Genomic DNA, 25,823 nt, shown 5'->3' with positions numbered 1-25,823 from the left:
AAGATAAAGTCACACGCAAGTGTTTAATGTGGAAGATGAACCATAAAATTCTTTAAAAACCATGTCATGATAGCGATAGAGTTTTGAATTCTATCACCAAATTTAATACTAAAAACCTTCAAGAACTAAATGGGTCTTTAAAAAAAAAGGGGAAGAAAAGTGGTTAAATTGGCCACAATAATCAGCCAAGCAATCGTGAAGGGTTATGCCCGATACTTCGACTCTCTTGCTACTCAGTTGCTGCCTGACCTGCTGTGCTTTTTACAGCGCCACACTTTATCGACTGACTTCTCTAGCATTTGCAGGCCTATCTCCAAGCACACAAGTTAGCTGAACTTTATGAAACCAACAGTGAATAAATCAAAGTTGGATTCCACAAACATAATAATTAACTTTTCAGTGATAGATGTTTTGTTCAATAATAAATTACGAACAATGAACACTGTCATCAACTTAGTTACACCCCATTCAACAAGGGACAACTTTTATCTAGCGTTTGTAAAGTAAAACTGTAAATGCAAAAGCAGAATTTCATGTGATTTCTGAAAATTTGCATCTGTGGGAACCCACCAATACACCCTATGGAGAAGCAAAAAATCATGAGCAACAATATTTGGATTTCCACATTTAACACTGCATTGTATGGATGGAAAAGGTTCCTGTTAGTTTCACAGCTTTAATTATGGCAAATGGCTGATTTACAATTATGATTGCAAATTCTGGAACAATGTGACCTGAGGTAAACAGGGTCGTGGTTCACACTTCTAAATTGCCTAAAACTCGCCATCTGCCTCACTGCCTCCACTGAATATGGTGAAGGGGGTAGGATTTGGGATGTGCTGCAAGAGGAAAGAACAGTAATGTCAAATTCTCTTACATAATAAAAGTAAACTTTGTCCACCCCAGTCCGACGCTGGCACCTCCACATCATAACAAAAGCAGCCTGACCATGGAATCTATATTCAGCTTTGATGCAATTCTGTCTTTCCGGAGTTCAATTCCACATATTTAGATCAGAGATTCAACAATGTGGATTAAGAGATTATTCAATTTAGGAGCTAGCCGTAACCTAAATTATGTTTTGCATGGTCATAAAATTACTTCTACCACAGAAACAGATGTTTCTGCCTAATTTCTTTTTGCCACTCTTGAGGCTTCACTCAAGCCTCCTATTACTCTCTTTACATAACCGTATCTGTATAATAATATCAACAAACACCTGTATACCAGCAGGGTTTGTTTTCTGACTGTTTATCATCAATATGGCACAAAGGCTTTACACGTGCAGAAACGCAGCGTTGCAGTGTTCTGACACAGCAAAGAGATTGAACGGCAGATGCCTACTACATTTTTTCACAGAACTGAGTCGAGACTAACTCTCAATTGGAAGACAATCACTGCCATAGCTGTGATGTCCACTCCAAAACGGCAGAAGTGCACTCTCTAACCATTTGGCAGCTGAACAACGCAACCCATTTCAACCACTGACACCTCACAGAAAACAGAAGATCTAGGAATGGCTGGTCGGGCAGGTTTTTGACAACTGCCTGTAATGAGTACGTGCTTTATTTGGGGTACAATGTAACTGAATGTAATATTTTAGTTACAGTATGAATGGACATTTTGTTTGTTCTTGTCAATTCATCACCTAAACAGCTATAACAAATAAAATAAAGAACTGAGGATGCTGAAGACCTGAAACAAAAACAGAAATTGCTGGAGAAATTCAGTAGGTCTGGAAGCATCTGTGGAAAGAAAGCAGAGTTACCATTTCAAATTGAAGAATAATCATTGGACTTGAAACATGAACAATTCTCTCTCGCCACAGATGCTGCCAGACCCACTGAGTTTCTCTAGCAAGTTCTGTTTTGTCGAACAGGTTCTGCAAGTATTTACTTCCTGATCAATGTGTGCTCTCAGTGAAAAGTAACTAAATGCAAGATAATTGCTGTGTTTGGAAAGATTTTATAAAATATTTCCAGAGTTGCTGGAATACAAGCGTTTGGTAACAGTAGCCAGTGTATTGCCAACAATGTTCATCTGACTTGTGATATCACCCTCCCATGCACAGATGCGTACTACCAACTGGTATACAGTTGCAGCTGACTGGCATCACGGGAGTTATTTGTGCATGCACAGGTCATCTTTAGCTGCCATGCTATTTATTGGGAACACACACAGCTTTTTATTTAAAGCATTCAGTCTAGCAGAATCTTAGGAGGAACAGAGAACTGCAAATGCTGGAGATCAGAAACAAAAAGTGTGGCGCCGGTAAAGAACAGCAGGTCAGGCAGCATCCGAAGAGTGAGAGTCAATGTTTTGGGCAGAAGCCCTTCATCAGGAATGTGGGGGTTGGGGGGGGTGGGCCAAGGGGGCTGAGATAAGTTGGGGGTTGGGGGGTTGCTTGGAAGACGATAGGTAGATGAAGGAGGGAGGTGATGGTGACGAAAGTAGTTCTTGCTCAGGTCTTTTACTGTCGGCAAAGACTCAAATCATGACAAGATATCATTTCCTTAAAAAATTGAAATGTATAAATCTAGAGAACTAACAACTTCATGGACTGTAACTCTACTTCCCTCCACTTCATGAGTACCCCCTTCTAGTTGAGAAATTCAAAGAATGAAAAGTTTGGCTAAGATGAAGTTAATTAAAGGTATCAGATTCTTTTCCAGCCAGGATCCTTACTGACTTCGTCGATGGAAACATTTTAAATGTTCCCCCTGGGTGAAAAAGGCAGACTTATTTTAAACCAAGGAATTCTACTATCCCTGGGATTCATATTGGGACAATGAATGTATTTTCCTAAATATCTCAGGCTCAAATATGCTAGGAATATGTTCTACTTCACTGGATGCTTTAAAACGCTTAACTAGGACAACAGGTAGGAACTGTCTAATTAGTCTCAGTGATGAATGAGAAAAAGTGCTACAGGCTGCATGTATGGGAATTGGATTAGAAAAGGTGTGACTCAAATGGGCGCATATTTATGGATGCCAACTGCAGACAACTCCAATTGTAACAGAGGCGTGAAATATTCTTGGAGTCATTCTACACCAATTTCAATGTGACATTCCATAAAATCTGTTCTTTTTTATTTTTAAAAAAAGTAGACTGAACTAGCTATTTTAATTGCTGGTGTTATATGCTGATAGTTTGTAACCATTTGCCTGCAGCTAAAGTCTAACTATTTGTAATAAATAGTAATTTATGTTTGGGCGGCACAGTGGCTAGCACTGCTGCCTCTTAGCACCAGGGACCCAGGTTCGATTCCAGCCTTGGGTGATTGCCTGTGTGGAGTTTGTACATTTTCCCTGTGTCTGTGTGGGTTTCCTCCGGGTGCTCTGGTTTCCTCCCACTGTCCAAAGATGTGCAGGTAGGTGAATTGGCCAATCTAAATCACCCACAGTGTTAGGTGCATTAGTCAGAGGGAAATAGGTCTGGGTGGGTTACCCTTTGGAGGATCGGTGTGGACCTGTTGGGCCAAAGGACCTGTTTCCACACTGTAGGGAATCTAATCTAATCTAATCATGTTCAATTTCCAAAACTCATTACAATTTCAACATTTATTTCAGATAAATCCAGGCACAAATGTAGCAGGCAGTACTAATCATATCGCTCAACACAGTATCCCAAATAACTTAAGATGCTAGGTCTTTCCATTGACAGGGATAAACCATGCCCTGGTACAGCCCCACTGTTAAAAAGAAAGCTGCACTTGTATAATATCTTCAACACAAGTACCAATATCACAACCACCTGCACAGAAGCATTACAAAAGAAAATCTGGCACAAAGACAGAGGAGGAGGTACAAGAACAGTTGGGCAGAAGCTTCATCACAGACAAGAGTTAAAAATCACACAACACCATAGAGTCATAGAGATATACAGTACGGAAACAGACCCTTCAGTCCAACTCGTCCATGCCGACCAGATATCCCAACTCAATCTAGTCCCACCTGCCAGCATCCGGCTCATATCCCTCCAAACCCTTCCTACTCATATACCCAACCAGATGTCTTTTAAGTGTTGCAATCGTACCAGCTTTAACCGCTTCCCCTAGCAGCTCATTCCATACATGTGCCACCCTCTGCGTGAAAAGGTTGCCCCGCAGGTCTCTTTTATATCTTTCCCCTCTCACCCTAAACCTATGCCCTCTAGTTCTGGACTCCCCCACCCCAGGGAAAAGACTTTGTCTCTTTATCCTATCCATGCCCCTCGTGATTTTGTAAACCTCTATAAGGTCACCCCTCAGCCTCCGACGCTCCAGGGAAAACAGCCCCAGCCTATTCAACCTCTCCTTATAGCTCAAATCCTGCAACCCTGGCAACATCCTTGTAAATCTTTTCTGAACTCTTTCAAGTTTCACAACATCTTTCCGGTTATAGTCCAGGTTATAGTCCAACAGGTTTATTTAGAAGCACTAGTTTTTAGAGCACTGGTGTTGCGTGATTTTTAACTTCGTCCATCCCAGTCCAACACGAGCTCCTCCACATCAAAGACAAAGGTTTAAGGAACATCTTAAAGTACAAAAGAGAAAAGAAAGGCAGTGGACACTTACAAGGTGATTTCAGAGCATAGGACTTTGGCAAAAGTGAGGATAGCAGATGCTGGAAACCAGAGTTTAGATTAGTGTGATGCTAGAAAAGCACAGCAGGTCAGGCAACATCCGAGGAGCAGGAAAATCGACATTTCAGGCAAAAGCCCTTCATCAGGAATCCATTCTGAATGGGCACAGGATTTTCTGAAGGAGGAGGGTGAGCAGTCAGAGGTCATGGTCCATATTGGTACCAACAAAATGGGTAGAAATAAAGAGATGAGGCCCTGCAAACAGAGTTCACGGAGTTAGGTACGAAGTTGAAAAGCAGGACCTTTAGGGTTGCAATCTTGGAATGATTTCCTATGCCACGTGCCAATGAAGTTGAGAATAGGAAGGTTGTACAGTTAAAGAGCTTGAGAAGGCTTCAGGTTTACGGATAATTAGAAATTAATTCTGAGGAAGGTGGGACCTATATAAGGACAGGTTACATCCAAAGTGGAGGGGCACCAATATCCTGGCAGAAAAGTTTGCTATTGGGACTTGGGAGGGTTTAAATGAGTGTGGCGGGTGGGGAGGTGGGAACCAGAGCAATACGTCAGCTTAATGCCAGGAGCTTCGATGGGGCTGTTTGTTAGAAAAGTCCAGGACAGTTTTTTGAAACAATATATAAATAGACCAATTAGGGAAGGGGCCATAATAGACCTGGTATTGAAGAATGAGCCTGGCTCAGTGACTGAAGTTTCAGTGGGGGAGCTCTTCAGGAACAGTGACCATAATTTCAAGTTATTAATGGATAAAGAAAAGGTTAGTTCTCAGGTGAAAGTACTAAACGGGGGGGTGGGGGGGGCGGAGTCTAACTACCACAGTATTAAGAAGGAAGTGGAGCATGTAGATTGGATACGGTTGTTTGAGAGTAAATCCACATCTGGCATGTGGAAATATTAAGTTTACAGATCACACCAAAATTGGAGGTGTAGTGGACAGCGAAGAGGGTTATCTCAGATTACAACAGGATCTTGACCAGATGGGCCAATGGGCTGAGAAGTGGCAGATGAAGTTTAATTCAGATAAATGCGAGGTGCTGCATTTTGGGAAAGCAAATCTTAGCAGGACTTATACACTTAATGCTAAGGTCCTAGTGAGTGTTGCTGAACAAAGAGACCTTGGAGTGCAAGTTCATAGCTCCTTGAAAGTGGAGTCGCAGGTAGATAGGATAGTGTAGGCGGCGTTTGGTATGCTTTCCTTTATTGGTCAGAATATGGTGTACAGGAGTTGGGAGGTCATGTCGCGGCTGTACAGGACATTGGTTAGGCCACTGTTGGAATATTGCGTGCAATTCTAGTCTCCTTCCTATCGGAAAGATGTTGTGAAACTGGAAAGAGTTCAGAAAAGATTTACAAGGATGTTGCCAGGGTTGGAGGATCTGAACTATAGGGAGAGGCTGAACAGGCTGGAGCTGTTTTCCCTGGAGCGTCGGAGGCTGAGGGGTGACCTTATAAAGGTTTACAAAATTATAAGGGGCATGGATAGGATAAATAGGCAAAGTCTTTTCCCTGGGGTCGGGGAGTCCAGAACTAGAGGTTTAGGGTGAGAGGGGAAAGATATAAAACAGACCTCAGGGGCAACCTTTTCACGCAGAGGACGGTACGTGTATGGAATGAGTTGCCAGAGGAAGTGGTGGAGGCTGGTACAATTGCAACGTTTAAAAGGCATTTGGATGGGTATATGAATAGGAAGGGTTTGGAGGGATATGGGCAGGTGGGACTAGATTGGGTTGGGATATCTGGTCGGCATGGACAGGTTGGATCGAAGGGTCTGTTTCCATGCTGTACATCTCTATGACTCTAATTACAGTTCATGACTAGTATGTTCTGTGAAAATGAAGGATAAGGTTGGCAAGATTCAGGAACCTTGGATGACAAGAGAAGTTAAGAACTTCGTCAAAAAATAAAAAGGAAGCATATGTACAATTTAGGAAACTGAAGAAAAACAGGGCCCTTGAGAACACAAAGATAGCAGGAAAGAACTCAAACATGGGCTAAAAGGGGGCCAAAAATTGCTTTGGCAAACAGGATAAGGAAAATCCAAGGCATTTTACACATATATAATAAGCAAGAGGGGAGTTAAGGAATGGGTAGGTCCACTCAAGGGTAGCAGGGGAACAAAGGAAAATATTTACGCATGGAGTGGGAGGATGTGGGTAAAGTCCTTAACGGGTACATTGCATCAGCATTCACCGAGGAGAAGGACTTGTGGATGGTTAGTCTTGGGATATGTATGTTGATACTCTAGGGCATGTTAATATAAAAATAGTGTTGGGTTTTTTTGAAAAGCACTAAGGTAGATAGGTCCCTAGAACATGATGGGATCTATCCCTGAATGCTTAAGGAGACAGGTGAGGAAGTTGCTGGGACCTTGTATGAAATCTTTATATCCTCTTCAGTCACAGGAGAACTGCTGTTGGGCTTTAAGAAAGGCAACAGGGATAATCTGTGAAATTACAGACCAATGAACCTTACATCAGTGGTAAGGAAATTACTGGAGAAGATTTTTAGGGATAGGATTTACACATATTTTGAAAAATACACACTTATTAGTGATAGGCAGCATGGCTTTCAGCAGGGAAGTCACGTCTCAAATTTGATTCAGCTTTTTGAGGAAGATGATTGACGAGGATAGGGCAGTAGATGTTGTCTATATGGACTTTTGAAGGCCTTTGACAAGGTCCTTCATGGCAAGGTGAAGTCAAATGGCATCTGCAACAAGTACGTAGGATGAATATAGAACTGGATTAGTCATAGAAGACAGATAATAGCAATGGAAGGGTATTTTTTCTTACCCAAGATCTGTGACCAGTGATGTTCCACAAAGATCAGTGGTGGGACTCCTGTTGTTTGTAATAAATACACAAATGATTTGGAGGAAAATATAGATGGACAACATAGCTAGCAGAGCTGCTGACGAGGAGGACTGTAGGATGTAGATAAGCTAAAGACTTGAGTAGAGAAATGGTGGATGGAGTTTACTCCAGACAAATGCGAAGTGATGCATTTTTGAAGATCTAATGCAGGTGGGAAGTCCATGACAGAATCCTTATTTTCATCAATATGCATAGAGATTTCGGTGTCCAGGTCCAAAGCTTCCTGCAAGTGACAATACAAGTGGATAGTCAAGAAGATACATGATGTGAGAGGCAAGTTCTTTTGCACAGAGGGTGGTAAGTGCCTGGATTACACTGCCAGAGGAGGAGGAGGTGATCGTTACAAGAGCAAAACTTAAAAGAAATCTTGACAGATATATGAATAGACAGGAAACTTCTCTATTGAAAAATTACTTAACTGAAAAGGTACATCAATTCTCTACTTTTCTTGGAAAAATTCGTAACTTTTATATCTTTAAACTATTTCATTTAACAGTTACATGTCTTACCATGCCTCTTGAATGAGCAGTTTTCTAAGGTTTCATAATTCAGTGCCATCAAAATCAAGATTGTATAACAGATCTGTTAAACAAACAATCTTTCTGCCATCACATATTGCGAATCCCACTCGCCAATGACCTTCGATATCTGCCTTACTCAATTAACTTGGATAATTTTTGCAAAATCCAGACAGTCACAGATATATCCTTTCATTGTCTCACTATCTTCTTTCAACAGGTTTATCAAGAATCCACTGCATGACATTGAAATGACACTGCATGCTGCAGCTTAGCCAAGTAAATACGCAATTTGTAAAAGTAAAATTATATTGTGACACATAATTGTAGAGGTTTCAAATTAGACATCTTTTTAGCAAGATTGCTCAATGCATTCAATACATATATTTGGAATATAAAAACATCAATCTATTCTTGCAATTATTGGCTGACAGTGAGTAATTAACACCAGTAATAGGCATTTGATATTAACCACTATCACCAAGGGATGCACACATGATGATTTCGTGCATTTGCTGGTGAAGTGCTAAGATAACAAGTAGAACATATGAGTGTTTTATTTTCGATCAGTGTATGTTCCTGGTTACTGGTTATTTGTCCATGTTAAGTACTGTATTGTGTGACAGTCTCTGCTAAGTTTAATCCACCAAAATTAAGCCATTCTTGCCGTGGCTACAAGATGGTGGCAGTAACCTGTTCCAAAACTGTTTGAGCATTCAATTACTTACCTTCCATTTCTCCCCCAACCTCTCCTTAGCTTCTCGTACCTCATTCGACCTGGCCTGCTCACAGGGGTTGTCATGAATCAGAAACTCAACCGGACTCACCAAATGAACACAGTGGCTAAAACAGCAGTTCAGAGGCTTGGAATATTGCAGCGAGTAACTCACCTCCTGACACCCCAGAGCCTGCCCACCATCTACAATGCACAAGTCAGGAGTGTGATGGAATACCCTCTACTTGCCTGGATGAGTGCAGCCCCAATAACATTCAAGATGCTTGGCACCACCCAGGATAAGGCAGCCCGTTTGACTGGCATTATATCCACTCCCTCCACAACCAGCAGTGCGTATTATCTACAAGATTCACTGCACAAATTTACCAAAGATTCTCAGACAGCACCTTCCAAATCGACAATGCCAGCAGATATGTCGGAACATCACCACCTTCAAGTTCCCCTCCAAGCCACTCAACATCGTGTATTGGAAACACATCACCATTCCTTCATTGTCACTGGGTCAAAATCCTGGAAATCCCCCCCCACAGCAGGTGGACTGTAACAGTTCAAAAAGGCAGCTCACCACCACCTTTTCATGGGCAATTAGGAACGGGCAATAAATGCTGGCCACCCAGTGATGCCCACATCACACAAAATGAATAAATAAAAAAAACAGCTCCAGGGACTGATAGCCAAGCACCACTCCTCCCGTCTCCTAACTGCCTCTGAACTGGGTCTTCTAGCCCTCGGAACAGAGCCTAGCAGTGGCTGCACAGCCTACAAACCACCCACTCGTCAGTCAGAACTCCTGTTGCAGCTGCAACTACAGTGAGATTTTTGTAACATCACCCCCCCACCAGTCCAATGTCTATATAACCCCATCCCCGGCCCTTGTGTTTATATAACCCTCAATAATTTTTATAAGTACCTCCCTAGTGATTGTTTTTTAATAACACCAATTTTTTTTAATAATCCTAATGATTTTGCAACAATGCTTGCTCTGAACCACTGCACATGCACCAATGCTCAATGCAGCAGCTGAGAAAAAGGAGAAATTTTACTCCAGCCTTGACCAATCTCTCTCATGGGTCCCTGCAGTGGACAAACTAATCATCCTCAGCAACTTCAACAACAAAGTGGCAAAAGTGCAGACCTCTGGGGCGATATAATCCGGAAAGAGGGAGTTGGGAAGCAAAATTTCAATACCACCTTTCTCCTGAGCAAGTGCCACAAACACAACCTCCTCATCACCAAGACATTTCCGCCAAAGGGACAAATTCAAGAGGTGGCAGCACCTGCGCTCCAAACACGAGTAACTCCTTGACTATGTCAGCATCAGAGCTAGGAATAAGAAAGACATTAAAATCACATGTGCCATGATAGAAGCTGAATACTGCCATGTGGACCATTGCTTGATCCAAGCCACAATCAACATAAATGTAGCCGCTTCTGGAGTAGAGTGGTGCTGGAAAAGCACAGCAGTTCAGGCAGCATCCGAGGAGAAGGAAAATCAATGTTTCGGGCAAAAGCCCTTCATCAAGGCTGGAGTGAAATTTCTCCTTTTTCTCAGCTGCTGCATTGAGCATTGGTGCATGTGCACTAAATACTATGATATATTGGTTCAGAGCAAGCATCGGCTTTTGCCTGAAACGTCGATTTTCGTGCTCCTCAGATGCTGCCCAAACTGCTGTACTTTTCCAGCACCACTCTACTCCAGAATCTGGTTTCCAGCATCTGCAGTCATTATTTTTACTTATAGCCGCACCATAGCAGAGACGCAAAAAGTACAACACTGAGGGACTCAAAAACCCAGAAAAAAAAGCCTCACACAACCAACTCCTCTCCACAAACCTAGCAATCCTCACGGCATTGAGTCATGGGATTCCTACAGTCTCTGGTCTGCATTTAAGACCACAAGCATCAATGTCTGCAAAACCTCAGTCTGCCATTCAACCAGGAAATACCAAGTTTGATGAGAATGGTCATTAGATCAAGGAACTATTGAGCCAGAAGCACATGGTATTTCTGAGTGTAAAATAACAATCACACTCAGAAGAGAAAAGGAAGGACTACAGGCAACTAAAGGCAGAGATTCAAAAACAAACCTGCAACATAAAGAACAGATGGTGAGTGGAGAGAGCATTGCAGGCCCAACAAATGGCCGACAACCATGATTTCTTCTGTGATGCCAAGTCCATCTAAGGACCAAACACCCAAGGCCACACACAAATGCTGGGCAGGATTGGAGTGACTCTAATCAAAGGTAAAGAGGCCATGAAAAAACATAAGGGGGAGCAGTTCAGAGACATCCTCAACCAGGGGTTTGCTGCTGATCCAAATGTTCTTAAACACATCCCGCAACATTACTACATGCCATGAGCTCAGCCACACTCAAGCCTTTCTAAAAATAGAGAAGACTCTCCACCAGCTTAAGAACAACAAAGTTACTGGACCAGATAGTATTCCCACTGAGGCACTGAGATGCAAAGGCAAAGAACTCTCGCTTCAGCTACACATCCTTGTCTTGCCTTGTCTGAAAAGAGGAGAGCATTCCGGGAGAGCTCCAAGAAGCCACAGACACGAGTATTTTCAAAACAGGGAATAGGTCCGACTGTGGTAACTACAGGGGAATATTCTTGCTGTCAACCACTGGAAAAGTCATCGCCAAGGTCCTCCTCAACCAGCTCCTCTCTGTGGCTGAAGAATTCCTCCCAGGGTCTCAGTGTGGCTTTTGGCCACAGTGGGGCACAACGGAATGATTTTCACTTTGTGACGCTGCAAGAGAAATGTGGACAAAGGAACCTACCCCTGTACATGGCCTCCTTCAACCTTACAAAGGCCTTTGACACCATCAATCAGGAAGCATTATGGAGCATCCTTTTCCACTTTGGTTGCACCGTGAAGTTTGTCACCATCATACAATCCCTACAGTGTGGAAACAGGCCATTCGGCCCACTGAGTCCACAACAACCCTCTAAAGAGCATCCAACCCATTCATGTCCTCAACTACCCTTGCTTTTCCCATGGCTAATCCACCTAGCCTGCATATCTCTGGACACCATGGGCAATTTAGCAGGCCAAACCACCTAGCCTGCACAGGAAACTGGAGAACCCAGAGAAAACTCACACAGACACAGGAAGCACGTACAAACTCCACAAAGATAACTACCCAAGGGTGGAATTGATCCTGGGTCCCTGAGCCACTGTACCACCTTCAATCACTGAGCCACCGTGCTGCCCATCCTTTGCCTGTTCTACGATGACATGGAAGTCATGGTAATGATAAATGGATTCAACCCATTCCCTGTTCGAATCAATGTCAAGCAGGGTAGTGTCATCACTACAACACTATTCTCAATCTGCCTCACTGTAATACTTCACCTCACCACCGACAAGCACCCTGTTTGAATGGAGCTAGCTTACAGAACCCATGGGAAATTATCTGCTGCCTTCAAGGCAAACCACCTCAACCTGTATCATCGGGCTGCGGTGCAGAAATGATGTATGTGTATGTGCAGTCTCCAAGGATATACTCCAGACCATCGTCAGTGTCGTTACAGAGGTGTACGAGAGCATGGGTCTCATCCTAAACACCCGTTTCTATCTCCTGCCCAAAATCCACAAACCCGACTGCCCTGGTCGACCCATTGTCTCAGCCTGTTCCTGCCCCACCGAACTCATCTCTGCATACCTCGACACTGTCCTGTCCCCCTTAGTCCAAGAACTCCCCACCTACGTTCGGGACACCACCCACACCCTCCACCTCCTCCATGATTTCCGCTTCCTCGGCCCCCAACGCCGTATCTTCACCATGGACATCCAGTCCCTATACACTTCCACCCCCATCACGAAGACCTCCAAGCCCTCCGCTTCTTCCTCTCCCGCCGACCCAACCAGTATCCTTCCACTGACACCCTCCTTCGACTGACTGAACTGGTCCTCACTCTGAACAACTTCTCCTTCCAATCCTCCCACTTCCTCCAAACCAAAGGAGTAGCCATGGGCACCCACATGGGCCCCAGCTATGCCTGCCTCTTCGTCAGATATGTGAAACAGTCCATCTTCCGCAGCTACACTGGCACCACCCCCCACCTTTTCCTCCGCTACAAAGATGATTGTATTGGCGCTACCTCGTGCTCCCACGAGGAGGTTGAAAAGTTCATCCACTTTACTAACACCTTCCACCCCGACCTCAAATTTACCTGGACCGTCTCAGACTCCTCCCTCCCCTTCCTAGACCTCTCCATTTTTATCTCAGGCAACCGACTCAACACAGACATTTACTATAAACCAACTGACTCCTACAGCTACCTAGATTACATCTCCTCCCACCCTGCCCCCTGTAAAAACGCCATTCCGTATTCCCATTTCCTTCGCCTCCATTGCATCTGCGCCCAGGAGGACCAATTCCAATACCGAACAACCCAAATGGCCTCCTTCTTCAAAGACCGCAATTTCCCCTCCGACGTGGTCGACGATGCTCTCTACCGCATTTCCTCAACTTCCCACACCTCTGCCCTTGAACCCCGCCCCGCCAATCGCCACCAGGACAAACCCCACTGGTCCTCACCTTCCACCCCACCAACCTCCGAATACATCGTGTCATTCTCCGTCATTTCCGCCACCTCCAAAGAGACCCCACCATCAGAGATATATTTCCCTCCCCAACCCTATCAGCGTTCCGGAGAGACCACTCCCTCCATGACTCCCTCGTCCCACCAACTCAACCTTCACTCCTGACACCTTCCCCTGCAACCGCAACAAGTGCAAAACTTGCACCCACGCCTCCCCCCTCACCAAGGCCCCAATGGATCCTTCCACCCACATTTTTCAACTCTGGTCCCCAGCATCTGCAGTCCTCACTTTCTCCTAGTTGATCTCATCTTAAACACCCACAAGATGAAGATCCTACATCAACTTGGCCTGGCATTGTGAAGCATACCCCCATCATCAAGGTCCACAGGGAGACCTTAGAGAACGTTGACCATTTCCAATGCCTCAAAAGTATATTGTCGATCAAAACAGCTACCAATGAAGAAATCCAGCATTGCCTCCAGCGTGGTAAGGCAGCCTTAGGCCACCCAAGAAAAAACATTACCAGATCCCACACCAAAATCGTGGATTACAGAGCTGTAGTGGTTCCCTTCATCCTACATAGCTCTGAGACATGGACTAAATACAGTAGATATCTCAAGGCACAGGAATAGTACCACTAGTGCTGCCTGCGCAAAATCCAGTGAATCCGCTGGGAAGAAAGATGCACCAACATCAGCATCCTTGACCAGGCCAATAACCCCAACACCAAAGCACTGACCACCCTTGATAGGCTATGATAACTGGGCACTTTGTCCCTATGACTGACATGAGACTCCCCAAGCAGGTGCTGTATCCCAGCTTTGAAACAGCAGATGAGCCCCAGGTGAACAAAGGAAGTGCTTCAATGCTTTCAACATTCTCACATAGACCTGGGAATCACAAGACCAAGACCATCCAAGGTGGAGGAGCAGCATACAGGAAGTCATCTAGCACCTCAGGAAAAAAATGGAAGCCAGGCAAAAACATTGAAAGGAGTGTGCTGCCAAACCAATGCTCCACCCACCCCTTCCTTTGATCACTACCTGCCCCAAGTGTAATAGAGCCTGCGCTAGCCATATCGGTCATATGGAGGTGTGAACTCACCCTGAGAATGTCAGAGAATCATCCTCATCCATGAGGGACCACCAATGAAGACACTTGCAGCTGGTCAGTAATTTCTACAAATAAAGTTCAGACTATTTTTATTTCAACTATGATTCACGAGAACAGTAACACTATATTTCTCACGCATGCAGCACGGCATTAAACTGAGCATTTGACAGAAAATACATTTTCTAAGTACACAGTATCAAGGAGGTGAAAGTTTGCGGTTGAACAGGTGGTAGATCTTGCAAGGAAATTATTTGCTAAATTAAGGATATCAAGTCTGACCAGTTGCATCATCACTCCTCATTCTGTGCATAGTGACGCAGATCTTCATGGTTTTCAGAGCAGAGTTGCAGCCAGGATAAGCACCTCTGCTTAGTTACTCAGAAAACTTAGTTATCAGATAAAGCTTTCCATTTCACAGGATAGCAAAGAAAATGAGAGCATGTATTAAAAGAATGACAGATCTTTTTAAACGACTGGAAGTGAATGACTGGGTGCAGGATCAACAAAATACAGCTGAATTTAGACACAACTGTCATTCCAATTAGTTTTAGACTTTAACCATAAAAGACAAAGCCAACCAATTTTGACAATTAACAAGATGAAGAATAGCAGCTGGTAGCTATGACAATTTGCTATGACAATAGCTATGACAACGATGTTCTTTCATCACTGACTAAAGGCAGTAGCTTGATAAGAAATGATTATGGACTTTTAACAGAGATCAGAAATGTGTATATAAGAGGAACAAAGAAAGGGAGTGAAAGTTTTCTTATAAAGTAGTTGAAAAGCAGATGTACTTATTCAATAAACCTGAAGGAGCATGTACATAGTACACAGGTCCTTTTAAGAAAGGATTTACATTCACAACATGCCACCTAATATGAATTAAATACGATTCTACCTTAACATGTTATTACAGCAATACAAAGTACTGCAGTGCTGTGCAATAATAGCGACAGCATTAGTACAAACCTTGTGGGACACTATTAATCACAACCACTACTGTCAACAAAATTAGTCTACCAGCCCATCTAGTTCCATCATTCAAAGTTCTAGCGTGACTAACATTTGAAGGATCAACATATAGAAGCAGAATACAGATGATTTCCAATGTAAAATTTAGACAATTAAAAACATTTCCCTATAGCATTGACAAAAGCTTTAATTTAAACAAATGTCATTTTGTAGTATAGAACATAAATGCTGAAAAATGGCATTTTATTGAAGTTTCTCATCTTGAATTCATCTGCAAGTATGCCAATTCAAGGGGAAAACTAACATTTAAACAGTATGAAACAACAGTGCAAATTGGATTGCAAGTTGACTCTGATTGGAGCTGCAATGGAGAATGCACCCATTAATGCTGATTGCCAGTTAGCTGCCAGGCACTGTTTCAATTTTAAGCCAAGATTCAAGTTCAGGAATAAATTTTGGATAGGAGAACTCCTTGGTCTTCTCTGAATACCTGCAGGTTTAAACTTTAAACAAGGTCTAGCAGTTAACTATTAATCAGCATGAATAGATGTATTCTCCACAGCAAAACCTCTATCAATCAATGAAATTTGCAATCCTATCAACACTCTCCTTTCATGAAGTATAAATATTGTTTTTTCCCTTGAATTTGTATCTTTGTAAATGCTGTTGTTTCTCATTTACTCATGGGACACAAGCCACGCTGCCTGGCCATTTACTGATCGTTGCTAGTTACCCTTGAGGAGGTGGTAGTGAGCTGTCTTCTTGAACCACTGTAGTCTATATGTTCTCGACTGACCCGCAATGCTCTTAGGGAGGAAACGCCAGGAGTTTGACACAGCGACAGTAACGGTACTGTGATATATTTCTAAGTTAGCATGCTGAGTGGCTTGAAGGGGAACTTGTGGATGGCGTTCCGAAATGAAAAGCATCAACAAAATGTTATGTTTTCAGCAAGACTCAAAAACAATTATCTGTTTTAAGAAGTATTGACTTGCCAGGTGACATCCAGAATAAAAATATTTTTCATGAAATTCATGGAGGCATATGTTATCTCTGGTACAAAGATCAAGAACAGAATTTATAAATTGAGTCATCTATCATCACACAGTGGCTCAGTGGTTAGCACTGCTACCTCAGCGCCAGGGACCGGGGTTCGATTCCTGCCTCAGGAGTTTGGACATTTTCAGTGTCTGTGTGGGTTTCCTTCGGGTGCTCCAGTTTCCTTCCACAGTCCAAAGATGTGTAGATCAGGTGAATTGGTCATGCTAAATTGTCCATTGTCTTAGGTGCATTAGTCAGGGTAGAGGAATAGATCTGGGTGGGTTTCTCTTCGGAGGGTCAGTGTGGATTTGTTGGGCCAAATGGCCTGTTTCCATACTGTAAGGAATCTAATCTAATTACGTATGTGATGTAGGCATTCACAGTAGAAAGGAAAATTACCCAGACAAACATTGATTGTACATCAATACTCAATATTTCTAACAAGTACTTTGCCTCCATCTACTGGTAGAACACTGAACCATTATGGTAGCAGACACACTTACCCAGATTTCATTAAAATAACAGAGTTTTGAAGATGGGCCACTGGACTCAAAACGTTAACTCTGCTTTCTCACCACTGATGCTGCCAGACCTGTTCAGTTTTTCAAGCAATTTCTGTTTTGTCCCTCAAACACCTTTTGTTATGACTCATGACTCTCTGGGCCAAAATACACCTTCCCCAACCTGATCCAGGAGCTCCCATTCCACCAGTCATTGCTCATTATTATAGCTGAAGAGAAAATAAATGTGGAAGAACAAGGGGAAGGGCCTTGGGAAGACCTAGAGAAGTGAGAAATAAGCTCAGCAGAACCCTTAATTTAAGATGGCATCTTTGTATGTTTTTGATATGGAGGTTGAACTGTTTGACAAGGTAGAAATTAGTCAAGAAATGAGCCTTTGAAAACAAAATGCTGAGAGTTTTTCTCTCAGTCTTGCCTTTCAAAGATTATATTCAGGATAAAAGAATTTTCACCCATTCATCTTGTGATATATCCAAATACTTCATAAGATTTGGCCAGTGTCATGCGTTTAGTGACAGTGACCAATGCAGTACTTGAGACCAACGGTTACAGTATTAAGCCATAAAACGTTGGTTAGGCCGCAGCTACAGCATTGTGTGCAGTTTTGTAATCCACTTTATAGAAGAGAATATAAAACACTGGACAAAGTGCAAAGAAGATTTACCAGGATGCTACCTGGATGGAGAGTTTCAGTTATGGAAATTGGACAGTTTGGTGTTATTTTCCTCAGAACATAGGAGATTGAGTGGAGAGGGGATGTGATTGACATGTATAAAATTGCGAGGGCATAGATACTTTCCCCCTTGATAGACAGATCAATATTCAGGGAGATATAATTAGGTTAAGGGGCAGATGTTTAGGGGAGATGTGAGGAAAAACATTTTCACCCAGGGGTTCTGGTAATCTGGCACTCACGACCTACATGGATGTTGGAAAATATCATAACATTTAAGTATTTAGATATGTACTTGAAATGCCAAGACATACAGTTAAAATAGTTAGGGGGTTGTTTTCAACTGGTTATGAGCCAAAGAGCCTTTTTCTGTACTGTAAATCTAAGTCTTTGTGACAGTGAAACAGGCAGTATAGAGGCTGCCTTCACAAAACTCAACATGCTGTTAAAATAGGAAATAAAAATAACACACTTGATGCACACTCTAAATATCTTACCCTCTCTAATCACTAATAAAATGATGGAAGAAAGTGAGAACTGCAGATGCTGGAGACCAGAGTCGTGAGTGTGGCGCTGGAAAAGCCCAGCTGGTCAGGCAGCATCCGAGGAGCAGGAGAATAAACATCTTGAGCATGAGCCCTTCATCAGGAATGAGACTTGTGGGCAAAAGGGCTGAGAGATAAATTGGGGGAGGTAGTTGAAAATGCAATAGGTAGATGGAGATGGGGGAGAACATGAAAGGTCGGAGAGGAGGGTTGAGCGGATAGGTGGGAAGGAAAATGGACAGGTAGAACAGGTCAAAAGGGTAGTGCTGAGTTGGTAGGTTGGATCTGAGAATAAGGTGGGGGGATGGGAAATGAGAAAACTGATGAAATCCACATTGGTCCCATGTAGTTGGACGATCCCAAGGCAGAAGATGAGACGTTCTTCCTCCAGGTGTTGGGTGGTAAGAGTTTGGCAATGGAGGAGGCTAAGGACCTGCATGACCTTGGCAGAGTGGGTGGAGGAGTTGTGGTGTTCGGCCATGGGTCGGTGGGGTTGTTTCGTGAGCGTGTACCGGAGATGTTCTCTGAAGTGTTCCGTAAGTAGGCGTCCTATCTCCCCAATGTAGAGGAGACTGTATCAGGAGCAACGGAAGTGCAGGCAAAAACCCGTTTGGGATCCTCCAAACACATGGGATCAATGTGGATTTCACCAGTTTCCTCATTTCCCCTCCCCCCACTTTATCCCAAATCCAATTTTCCAACTCAACATCACCCTCTTGACCTGTCCCATCTGTCCGTCTTCCATCCTACCTAGCCGCTCCACTCTCTTCTCCAATCTATCACCTTCACAATCTATCACCTATCTTCATCTACCTATCACATTCACAGCTACCGTCCCCCCACAGCCCCACCCCCACCCATTTATCTCCCTTTGCCCAAAAGCCTCATTCCCGATGAAAGGCTCATGCTCGAAACGGCAATTCTCCTGCTCCTAGGATGCTGGCTGACTGGCTGTACTTTTCCAACACCACACTCTCAACACAAATAAAATGATACCTGTTGCCAATTTGGCACCTAATATTTATCTATAGGTGAAGAATCTAAAATGGAAGAGTTCATTTTCATCCATCAGGCTAATCCCACAGGCCACAGTCATCCTTTCAAGAGCATGGACTGTCAGACATGCCATTGCCATTAATATCAGCATAAATATTTGTATATCTACACACTCAAGTCAAGTCTTTGAAGGGCATGGCAGATGTATGTGGTCATCCAGGACAGCAGTTATTGTACATCCCTAATTACTGGCGTGGGAAATCATGTCTCACAAACCTGATTGAGTTTTTAGAGGAAGTAACCAAGGATTGATGAGGGCAGAGCAGTAGATGTGATCGATATGGACTTCAGTAAGGCGTCTGACAAGGTTCCCCATGGGAGACTGATTAGCAAGGTTAGATCTTACGGAATACAGGGAGAACTAGCCATTTGGATACAAAACTGGCTCAAAGGTAGAAGACAGAGGGTGGTGGTGGAGGGTTGTTTTTCAGACTGGAGGCCTGTGACCAGTGGAGTGCCACAAGGATTGGTGCTGGGTCCTCTACGTTTTGTCATTTACATAAATAATTTGGATGTGAGCATAAGTGGCACAGGTAGTAAGTTTACAGATGACACCAAAATTGGAGGTGGAGTGGACAGCAAAGAGGGTTACCTCAGATTACAAGAGGATCTTGCCCAGATGGGCCAATGGGCTGAGAGGTGGCAGATGGAGTTTAATTCAGATAAATGTGAGGTGCTGCATTTTGGGAAGGCAAATCTTAGCATTAAGCGTATAAGTCCTGCCAAGGTCCTAGGGAGTGTTGCTGAACAAAGAGACCTTGGAGTGCAGGTTCATAGCTCCTTGAAAGTGGAGTCGCAGGTAGATAGGATAGTGAAGGTGGTGTTTGGTATGCTTTCCTTTATTGGTCAGAGTATTGTGTACAGGAGTTGGGAGGTCATGTGGCGGCTGTACAGGACATTGGTTAGGCCACTGTTGGAATATTGCATGCAATTCTGGTCTCCTTCCTATTGGAAAGACGTTGTGAAACTTGAAAGGGTTCAGAAAAGATTTACAAGGATGTTGTCAGGGTTGGAGGATTTGAGCTATACGGAGAGGCTGAACAGGCTGGGGCTGTTTTCCCTGGAGCGTCGGAGTCTGAGGGGACACCTTACAAAATTATGAGGGGCATGGATAGGGTAAATAGGCAAAGTCATTTTCCTGGGGTCAGGGAGTCCAGAACTAGAGGGCATAGGTTTAGGGTGAGAGGGGAAAGATATGAGAGAGACCTAGGGGGCAACTTTTTACACAGAGGGTGGTACCTGTATGGAATGAGCTGCCAGAGGAAGTGGTGGAGGCTGGTACAATTGCAACATTTAAGAGGCATTTGGATGGGTATATGAATAGGAAGGGTTTGGAGGGATATGGGCCGGGTGCTGGCAGGTAGGACTAGATTGGGTTGGAATTTCTAGTCGGCATGGACGGGTTGGACCGAAAGGTCTGTTTCCTTGCTGTATATCTCTACGACTCTGCTTAGATTGCAATAAAGGTCAACCACACTGCTTAACTCTGCTCTCCAGCCCTATAATAGTGTCTCTATCCCTGGATCAGAAAGCCTGTGTTCAAATCACACTTACTCCAGAGCGCATAATTCTCTGACTGGTTTGATTCAAAGTGTCAACCACACTGCTATGGGTCTGAACTCATGATTAAGTCAGACCAAGTAAGGGCAATAGATTTCCTTCCCTCAAGGTCATTAGTGAACCACATGAGTTTTTTACACCAATTAACAGTGGTTACATTTTACACCAAGTAACAGTGGTTATATGGTCACTATTGGGCTAGCTTTTCTTTAAATTCCAGTTATTCTTTCACCGAATTCAAATTACACTGTGTAATATCACCATAATGATGAGATTCAATCCATGCCAACAGAGCATCAGCCTGCTCTGAATTATCGACCCCGTGGCATCACCAAGTAGGCCACTGTTGCTCACATGCAGCTCACTGATGATATTTTATGGCATTATTTCTCTTTTGAATAGATGTTTGCTGATAGCCAACACCTGGCCAGATTCTTGTGGACAAGACACACTAAGGCACACTTCCATCTTCGCTGTACAGAACACGTAGCTCTGGTTTACACACTGTAATTCAATCTCCAACAGCATATAAAAAGCTGTCAAATGATACATGACTTACTTTTGCTAATTCACTTCAATCAAACAAAAAGGAAACAGGCTGCTCTGTTACCTTAATAGTAACCACAAAGCAAAGCATTTGGAATTTGATTACTCCTTCTGTTTTTGAAGATGTGAAAATTCAATACGTCTGAGATAAGCAGCAGAGTGGAAGACATTCCACATGGAATTCCAGGATAATTGACTTTGATTTGTGAGACAATGATTCATCAAAAATTAATATAGCACCCACCTTAAGATTGATTTGCGTTAAACTATGAAATTCTGTTTTAAAACCAGTCTTCTGAGGAAGGTTTCTCAGAGGCAACATTCCCAGGGAACACAGTTACCAGCTAAAGGGAAAGGTTTGCTTTAGAAATAAACCACAGTTCTGCTAAAAGAATGCTGGCAATCTGTAAATACCATAAGCACAACTGCAGAACTTGTGATGAGCAAGTCTCCTCTACTTACTAAATCTCCCATGCAAGCAAACTCCAACCAATCAACTACAAAATATATAGCAGCTGCTGGATCTGACTTGCAAGGTTAACCTGGGCCAATGGGCCAAGTAGTGGCAAAAGGAGTTTACTTTGGATAAAAATGAGACGTTGCATTTTGGTAAGACCATCAAGGAAAGGACTTATACAAATAATGGCAGGGCCCTGGGGAGTGTTGTCAAACAGGTAAACAGTTCTTGAAAGCTGAATCACAGGTAGACAAGGTGGTAAGGCAGCATTTGGCATGTTTGCCTTCATTGCTCAGACCAATAGACAATAGGTGCAGGTGTAGGCCATTCTGCCCTTTGAGCCTGCACCACCAATCAATATGATCATGACTGATTATCCTTAATCAGTATCCTCTTCCTGCCTTATCTCCATAACCCTTGATTCCACTATCCTTGAGAGCTCTATCCAATTCTTTCTTAAATGAATCCAGAGACTGGGCTTCCACTGCCCTCTGGGGCAGTGCATTCCACACAGCCACCACTCTCTGGGTGAAGAAGTTTCTCCTCATCTCTGTCCTAAATGGTCTACCCCTTATTTTTAAGCTGTGTCCTCTGGTTCGGCACTCACCCATCAGTGGAAACATGTTTCCTGCCTCCAGAGTGTCCAATCCTTTAATAATATAGAAGTATATAGAATATAGAAGTAAGGAAATATTCTTTTTCTATCACAAACCTCCTTCTAAATTTTACCATGGTAACGGTAACCATTAGCTAACTATTCATCACTTTGACTGACACAGCCATTTTATAACACTAAGCCCAACATTGGTTCCTTCTCCACATCACAGTACGAAACATCATACCCTGCTTCACATGGTCCACCCAGACAATACGCAAGCAGGTTTCCAAAGAAAGCCAGAATAAGCAACTTCCAAAAACATAATTTCAAATCAAGTTGATGCTAAAGTTTCAGAAATATCTTTCACTAAGTACAGCATTACATAAGCTATAAGAAAGACCAAAACAAGAGAATTTATCTGTGCACTTAGAATAGCACAAGCAGAAAAGAAAAGAGCACAGGTCAAAACAAACATACTTTTAAAATAACAACCATGCTTATATCATTATCAATTTTTATGAACTTGGGCAAGGATTTATGTTGTAATATTAGATTTACTAAAACATTGCAAGAATCGGAATACCTACTGTAATACCCATACAGTACAGTGTCTTCAATATTCTGCCTTGTGATGTTGTCTGCTGCCCATTCCTAGAACAAACATACATGAGATTATTGGAAAGTACAACTTGCACAGATAGCGGTCTGATAAAACACTATGGATAGAGTGGGCTTTTATTTTAAAAAGATAGTTGCAGAAGGGATTTTCAAACTGTGCGAAGCTTAATGAAGGCAAATGTATCTTTTCAGACTGCTTAGCTTTAGCAGGCATTTGGGAATAAAATTGCAAATTTTTTTTAAAAGAATCCCTACAGTGTGGATATAGGCCATTTGGCCCAACAAGTCCACACCGACCTTCCGAAGTGTAACCTGCCCAGACCCATTCCTCTATTATTCTACGTTTCCCCTAATTAACATACCTAACCTACACATCCCTGACACTATGGGCAATTTAGCACGGCCAAGTCATCCAGCTTGCACATCTTTGGATTGTGGAAGGGAACCGGAGCACCCGGAAGAAACCCATGCAGACACTGGGTTTGGTTTTGGGTGGGCAACGGCATTCTTCTTAATATTTCAGATCTTCAGTGCTTGCTGTCTCTGACATGGAACATATGCAAAGGTGCTCATTCGCATTTAAAAATTTCAATAGCATTTAGGATAAAAACTACATGCTTAGCTTTGAAATTTCAAAACTGTGTTGCTTAGACTTGGATGTACGTGTATTCAGGTTCTACATCTCATTCCCATTCAAACTATCTCAGAAGTGTCTATTTAGAGTGGGGAACATTATTGTTCTTAGTTTTTTCAAGTTTGAAGTCCTCCTTGCTGCTGAAGTGAAAATATTCTAATTATAAAAATCTAGTTATTGCCCAACATCTCAAAAGGTACTGCAGAAATGTAATTTTTACAATAAAGCAACATGTCCTAATCCACAAGATGCATCATTGCTTGATTGCCTGGAACTACCATTAGGTTCGTACATTGTGAAAATATGTGATATTGTATTGGTATTTGGTGATTTGGATCGTAAAAGTAGAGATAATTCGTTTTTGGGTTTTGATTCTGTGAAGGCAACATTTATTTTGAAAAAAGATCAAACTTAAATTTTTGAGCAGTGAGTTTAACATCAGCTTAACGACAAGGGGTGTAAATAGAGTCATAGAGATGTACAGCACGGAAACAGATCGCTCAGTCCAACTCATCCGACCAGATATCCCAACCCAATCTAGTCCCACCTGCCAGCACCTGACCCATGTCGCTCCAAACCCTTCTTATTAATATATCCATCCAGATGCCTTTTTAAATGTTGCAATTGTACTACTCCACCACTTCCTCTAGCAGCTTATTCCATACACGTACCACTCTCTACCTGAAAAGATTGCTCCTTAGGTCTCTTTTATATCTTTCCCCTCTCACCCTAAACCTATGCCCTCTAGTTCTGGACTTCCCCACCCCAGGGAAAAGACTTTGTCTATTTATCCTATCCATGCCCTTCATGATTTTGTAAACTCTCTAAGGTCACCCCTCAGCCTCTGATGCTCCAGGGAAATCAGCCACAGCCTATTCAATCTCTCCCTATAGCTCAAATGTTCCAACCCTGGCACCATTCTTCTAAGTCTTTTCTGAACCCTTTCAAGTTTCACAAAATCTTTCCAATAGGAAGGAGACCAGAACTGTACATAAAATATTCCAACAGTGGCCTAACCAATGTCCTGAACAGCTGCAACATGATCTCCCAACTCCTGTACTTGATACTCTGACCAATAAAGGAAAGCATACCAAACACCTTCTTCACTATCCTATCTACCTGTGACTCCACTTTCAAGGAGCTATGAACCTGCACTCCAAGGTCTCTTTGTTCAGCAACACTCCCTAGGACCTTACCATTAAATGTAGAAGTCCTGCTAAGATTTGCTTTCCCAAAATGCAGCACTTCCCATTTATCTAAATTAAACTCCATCTGCCACCTCTAAACCATCTGATCAAGATCCTGTTGTAATCTGAGGTAACCTTCTTCGGTGTCCACTAAACTTCCAATTTTGGTATCATCTGCAAACTTACTAACTCTACCTCTTTTGCTCAAATCCAAATCATTTAAATAAATGGTGAAAAGTAGTGGACCCAGCATCAATCCTTGTGGCACTCCACTGGTCAGAGGCCTCCAGTCTGAAAAACAATCCTCCACCACTCCCTGTCTTCTACCTTTGAGTCAGTTCTGTATCCAAATGGCTAGCTCTCCCTGTATTCCATGAGATCAAACCTTGCTAATCAGTCTCCCATAGGGAACCTTGTCGAACGCCTTACTGAAGTCCATGTAGATCACATCTACCGTGTTGCCCTCATCAATCTCTGTTACTTCTTCAAAAAACTCAATCAGGTTTGTGAGACATGATTTCCCACGGACAAAGCCATGTTGACTACTCCTAAATCAGTCCTTGCCTTTCCAAATACACACAATTCTGTCCCTCAGGATTCTCTCCAACAACTTGGTTCCTCAAAGAATTCTATTAAGTTTGTAAGACATGACCTTCCCTGTACAAAACCATCTGGCCTATCACTGATAAGCTCATTTTCTCCCAAATGTAAATAGATCCCATCCCTCAGTATCTTCTCCAGCAGCTTTCCTCCCACTGACGTCAGGCTCACCTGTCTATAATTACCTGGATTGTCCTTGCAACTCTTCTTAAACAAGGGGACAATGTTGATAATTCTCCAGTCCTCCAGGACCTTACCCGTGCAAGGATGCTGCAAAGGTATCTATTAAGGCTTCAACTACTTCCTCTCTTGCTTTCCTCAGTACCCTGGGATAGATCTCATCCGGACCCAAGGACTTGTCCAATTTAATGACTTTTAGAATCCCTCCTAATGCCAACTTGACCTGGAGTAATCAAATATCTATCCATAAC

General features: G+C 42.9%; 1 protein-coding gene across 1 annotated transcript in view; it reads right to left on the bottom strand.

Annotated features, from left to right (window-relative positions):
• The window catches only part of lmbrd1 (LMBR1 domain containing 1), a 297,592-nt gene that overhangs the window by 222,645 nt on the left and 49,124 nt on the right, over window positions 1-25,823 (bottom strand). Inside the window, exon 3 of the mRNA XM_072558080.1 lies at window positions 22,941-23,004. Coding sequence (XP_072414181.1) covers window positions 22,941-23,004 — 64 coding nt within the window. The remainder of the gene's footprint in view (window positions 1-22,940; window positions 23,005-25,823) is intronic.

Source organism: Chiloscyllium punctatum, chromosome 3 (genome assembly GCF_047496795.1).
Source record: "Chiloscyllium punctatum isolate Juve2018m chromosome 3, sChiPun1.3, whole genome shotgun sequence".
In the NCBI taxonomy this organism is placed as follows: domain Eukaryota; kingdom Metazoa; phylum Chordata; class Chondrichthyes; order Orectolobiformes; family Hemiscylliidae; genus Chiloscyllium; species Chiloscyllium punctatum.
The sequence above is the reverse complement of the archived record's forward strand: the minus strand, read 5'-3'. Positions and strand labels throughout refer to the sequence as shown.